Here is a 5,376-nt window from a genome sequence, read left to right as displayed (position 1 = left end):
GCCACACAACATATCAACCAGACACCTCCCACCACTATTCTCCTAAAAAATAGATTATCAAATTAAAAAAATACCAAAATAAAATGGAATTTTGAGTTTTATAACATTACATTTCTTTCTTTCCTCAAAAACTGCCTTCCACACACCATGGGAAGGTTGAACCAATAAATTGATGTTTCACCTAAATTTTTTCCTTCACCATAACAAAAGTTATTCATCAATGGACTTGAAACTGCAAGATTTTAAATGCTCAATAAAATGATGCTAATATCACAAGGGGAGAAATTATACTTAAGTCAGGCACAACTGAAAGGACAATAGGCATCCATGAAGTAACTAATTAGTCTCTATCAATTCATCCTAATCGAGTTCACTAATTCTGGGCTTAGTTCTCCCCACCAATAATGGACTGGAGTCTGTTCTCCAAACCATTTGGATTTTTTCCTTTTAAATACCACCCCCCTCACACACACCCAATCCCCTCCACAGCTCAACAAGCCTTCATCCCAATTATCTGGTGTCAGCTAGCTAGATCCATACTCCAAAGAAAACGTATCCAATACCCACTTTTTCATGTTAATACCCATAGAAACTATTCAAATATGTAGTCTCTGACAAGTTACCATCACAATGCTGATTATGAAAGCAAAAGACAACAGCAAAATTTCCACATCAACAAAGGAAAACAAATGCAATTGATTACCTGAAGTGGAGTGCCCGTGATAAGGAGGCGGTAATTAGTCTTGTAAAGTCTCATTGTCTTTGAAAGAAGTGAATTCTCATTCTTGATTCGATGAGCTTCATCAATGATAATATAGCGCCAACTAAATTGGCGCAAACAAGTTTTCTCTTTAATTGCCATTTCAAAACTGGTTACACATACATCAAACTTCCCAGCAGCCAATAAATTTTCACGTATATGCTTCTACAAAATTGTAACATTGGCAGATAATTCAGAATTAATAATCTGAAAACTACAAATAAGGGGAAAACGTTTTAATAACTGAATAAGCAAAATATAAACAACTAACTCTTTCATCAGGACTCCCAAGAAACTTTACAGCACGCAGAATTGGGCAAAAACGTCTGATTTCATTCATCCAGTTGCCCAATGTAGACTTTGGAGCAACAACCATGTGAGGACCAGTAATCCCTCTAAATTCATGAAGATAGCCCAACAAGGAGATTGTTTGCAATGTTTTACCAAGGCCCTACAAAGTCACAACACCAGATCGTTCTCAATATCTCAATTGACCATAAACAAATCGCTGCTCGACAATTTATCCACTATAATAATAACAAACCACATATCAGAGATAATATGATATTCAACAACTGAGAGATAGAACTTTTAAGTGGAGAATACAATGATGCAATTGGGTAGAAAGGGATCAATTCTCTGGGCAACAACTCCAACACATACCATTTCATCTGCAAGGATTCCATTTATACCATTCTCATACAGTCGTATGAGCCAGTTTAATCCAGCAAGTTGGTAATCCCTCATCTTTCCTTGAATACCTGGATAAAGGACGTGCAAATAACAACATATTAAATGCCACCTCAAACTAAATGTAACTTTGATATTAAACAACACCGAAACTACAGAAAAAGTCAATTGAAATATAAATGCATTTTAGACAGAAGCCTCTCTGCATAAACCAAAATCATTTCCATTCAGGGCAGATCACCCACTAGTTAGCTAGATATCATGATTCATGAAAATATTTAAATTGTCAACATAATAACAAATGATAAGGAATCAAATAGTGCCCTTCAGAAATTATTATTATCAGCTTTGGGTCACCGAAACACAGAAAATATGATAGCATTAGCTGAAAAATCAATGACCACAAAAAAATAGACTAGTCGATGCCTTTTCAAAATTAATTAAGGAAAAATCTTGAGATATATGTATATATATTATCTGGTATACAACAAGAACTGCTGAGAGCCAGACTCACAGAAATATATATATATATATATATATATAACATACACATCAAAAAGCAAGAAACTCAATAAAAAAAATTATGAGAAAAAAGATGTGGGGGAAAAACAAACACTTAAACCATTCAATATGTCAAACAAAAGCCTTATTAAACTGCATAAGATTCCCACTGATCACACAGGCCGGATTTGCATAAGTAGGAGAATGCACATATGCCCATAAGCACATGGGTGCACACACACACACAGAGAAAGAGAAAATTATACAAGAAGGTTGAACCAACAGCCGTGTGTTTCCTGCCCCAGACAGTCCATCTTCTTCTTCTTTAAGGCATTCTTCATCTTCTTCCTCTTCAGTTAGCTTTGATGCATGACGACCCCTACATTATTCAGTTAAACCTTTGTCAAAATATTGAAATGCATGATGAGCTATGACTGAGATATTGATCAATAGTTCATCCATATCTTTAATTAACAAATCAAACTCACTCTGGCAAAAACATTGCACCACAAAAACACACAGAGAAGAAAAAATATGCATCTCCAAAGTTTGACCACTTTTTGCTCTTATCAGTTGTGATTCAATTAAGTATCAAATTCTATCATTTAAAAGCAAGACAAAAAAAAAAAAAAGACAATTATAACAAATGTCGGGCATCTAAGAAGAGTTATACAAATCAACTCCAAAGAATCTACTCCTTGAAAAAGAAAAACATTCAATTTACTCCATCATAATTCAACTGATTTTTTTTTCCTTATTTTTTGAACTACATTCCCAACTTTCCAATTAAAATTCACCTTTATGACACCTATTAATTGGAAACTGTATTAATGACATCTAGGCAAGTCAACAGTATATCCCTACAGTACAAAAACTTAATCCTCTCTTCACATTATAGATTTTATTTCTATCCCCGCCTTTATTTAGTTCAAATTTCTTTTGCTGTTAAAACACACAACATTTAGTTTATCATCAATAGAAAATGCCATAGTTCTATTTTGCTTCCCAATATTTAGCAGCTCCCTCAATTTATACTTAAACATGCATCCTATTTCACTGTACAATAGCATAGCATTTTAAATCTCCGATTCTATGGCAACAAAAGTACATAACATCAAACAAACAAGAACCTGATGATCAATGTCATGTGATTATCTTTCAGGAACTGAAAACTCCACCCTAGCTCCATGCAACAATTCAAATAAATTATACAGCTTTTAGGCTCAAAAAACATTTGCAATAGAGAAACTAAGTACAAGCAAAGTTAGAGATCAAAATTTCCCTATCATTAAAATGATTTAAAGAACGAGTGTAACCATTCAAAAAAATCCACATGTCCTTTTATTGAATTCACAAGGATAACCATCAAAACAACACTAGATAGCTCTACTATTGGCGCAACCCTTAAAGAATGTTATATGTAGAAAACTTATGTGAAAGTGAAACTTGATCGTATTATTAAGCACTCCACCTGAAAACCAGGTACATATTATGAAGAAAGCACAAAGTGCAACTCTTCAATAGAGGATTAAATATACCTTCCCTTTGACTTCTTCTGAGATGCAGACTGATCACCCTTGGCAAAATGAGCAAATATCTCTGTTTGCTGCAGGAGATAGTTCAGGCGCCCCTTTCCCTTGTTGTTCTGCATTTTAATTGTAAGTGATCACGTTCCCAAAAACTGAAATCAAAACACAATCTAGAGTAACAAGAACCCTCTGGCATAACACACCATATCAGCATCAATGGCAGCATTTTGTGCATCCAGAATTTCTTGAACCTTCTGTTTCTTTAATTTCTGCATTTCTTTTAGTCGGGCCTTTTCACGCTTTCTAATTTCATTATTAGAAACACCATTCCCATCCTGAAAATGATTAACTACGAAACAGATGAAAAAAATATATACAAATAGCTCAACAAATTCAAATATACTGACAATAGTGCTCAAAGAAACTGACACAAATAATTGCATGATAATGAAAGAAAACTATCACCATGATATCTAAGATGGCAACTATATATTATAAACCCTCTTAGGGCAACTCCTTACTCAGCAATAAGCAAAATTTGTTGGAGCCATCAGCTTACACTATACAAGTTTTGAGTATATATATATATAATGCATCTATCAGATCTGAATTATTATTATTATTATTTTTTTTTTTTTGAAACACTTAGAAGATTTTCTAGTGACAAGCCCATTCAACTAAAAGATCTAATGAACTATGGTTTTTCCATGTCAAAAGATCTAATTTCCCACTCATTCATTTCTCAAATTAACGACAATTCACGGAGTACATAGACCACAAACTAAGAAATCCAACCATTACCCATTCCGGAAAACCGAACTAGCAACAACAATGCACACCCAAATGACGACAATTCCAACGAAACAACAAAAACCGTAAGCTATCAAACCCTAATTACACAACAAATACCCTAAGCAAACGCACCAACAATAATAACTGAGATCCAACTAATAACTGAAATTATTAGATAAGCATTACCTCTTCGCTTTCATTATCATCATCATCGGCGACGGCATCGTTGTCTGAAGGCGGAGGCATATCTTCGCCGGCGACGTAGGCGTCATCGTCGTCGTCGTCGTCGTCGTCGGAGTAGGCAGGCCTGGCGACGGCCTCGAGCTCCTCCTCATCGTCTTCCTCTTCATTGACCTGATCGTTGACTTGCTCTTCCTCGGATGAATTTGAGCCGTCGGATAGAGACTCATCGGTGGAATCCTTGGGTCTCGCCATGGATTCGAAAAAGGGTCGAGGGTTTCGCTTCTCAAGAGCCAATCGTGAGAAAGTGAGAGACAGGCAGTATTTATAGGCCCTTCTTTATGGGAAAGTAAAGTGAGTGCGAGTGTGTACGGATTGTTTGTTTGGACCGCCTCTGTTTGGATTTTGAGGGAGAGAGCGTGTGTTTGGAAACAGAAATAGAGAATTTCCCGCGCAGTTGAGAGTGAAATGCGGTTTCCCGCTAACGGTGTGGACCGGTGGCCGGAAACCCGCTCCCCCTTCGGCTCGGTGTTGCGACCAAGGCCGTAATTGGGACGGCCACTTTTTTGTTTTTTGATTTTTGATTTATTTATCCTACGTCTTTGTATTTTGTGTTTTTTTTTACCTTGTGTCAAGTATTTTATTTTTAAATTCAAGTCAAAACAAATTATTATAATTTCTTGGGTAAATTACATTGACATCCATTATAGTTCCCTCCTATTTTTTGAAAATTATATTATTTTTTATGAGATTTAAAATTTCATTACAGATTATCTCCTGAGGTTTAAAGTTATATAACAGTTTCCTCTTACCGTAATGATTATCATACATAAAATTAAATTAACAAGGGTCAGTATAATTTTTTAAATATGAGGGTAGAATTGTAATAAATATAAACTTCAGCGAGTGTCAGTATAATTTACC

At 35.3% G+C, this 5,376-nt stretch overlaps 1 protein-coding gene across 2 annotated transcripts in view; it reads right to left on the bottom strand.

The window, feature by feature from the left end:
• LOC114308054 (ISWI chromatin-remodeling complex ATPase CHR11) overlaps positions 1-5,058 on the bottom strand; it is a 9,687-nt gene extending 4,629 nt beyond the window's left edge. For both annotated transcript variants that reach the window (XM_028253539.2, XM_028253540.2), the window contains exons 1-7: positions 4,459-5,058; positions 3,684-3,815; positions 3,490-3,596; positions 2,218-2,330; positions 1,424-1,521; positions 1,032-1,211; positions 704-925 (exon numbers count right to left, since the gene is read on the bottom strand). In XM_028253539.2, coding sequence (XP_028109340.2) covers positions 704-925; positions 1,032-1,211; positions 1,424-1,521; positions 2,218-2,330; positions 3,490-3,596; positions 3,684-3,815; positions 4,459-4,707 — 1,101 coding nt within the window. In that variant the 5' untranslated portion in view covers positions 4,708-5,058. The remainder of the gene's footprint in view (positions 1-703; positions 926-1,031; positions 1,212-1,423; positions 1,522-2,217; positions 2,331-3,489; positions 3,597-3,683; positions 3,816-4,458) is intronic.
• Positions 5,059-5,376: the final 318 nt, after the last annotated feature.

This window comes from Camellia sinensis, chromosome 6, assembly GCF_055761805.1.
Source record: "Camellia sinensis isolate YWXY chromosome 6, ASM5576180v1, whole genome shotgun sequence".
In the NCBI taxonomy this organism is placed as follows: domain Eukaryota; kingdom Viridiplantae; phylum Streptophyta; class Magnoliopsida; order Ericales; family Theaceae; genus Camellia; species Camellia sinensis.
The sequence above is the reverse complement of the archived record's forward strand: the minus strand, read 5'-3'. Positions and strand labels throughout refer to the sequence as shown.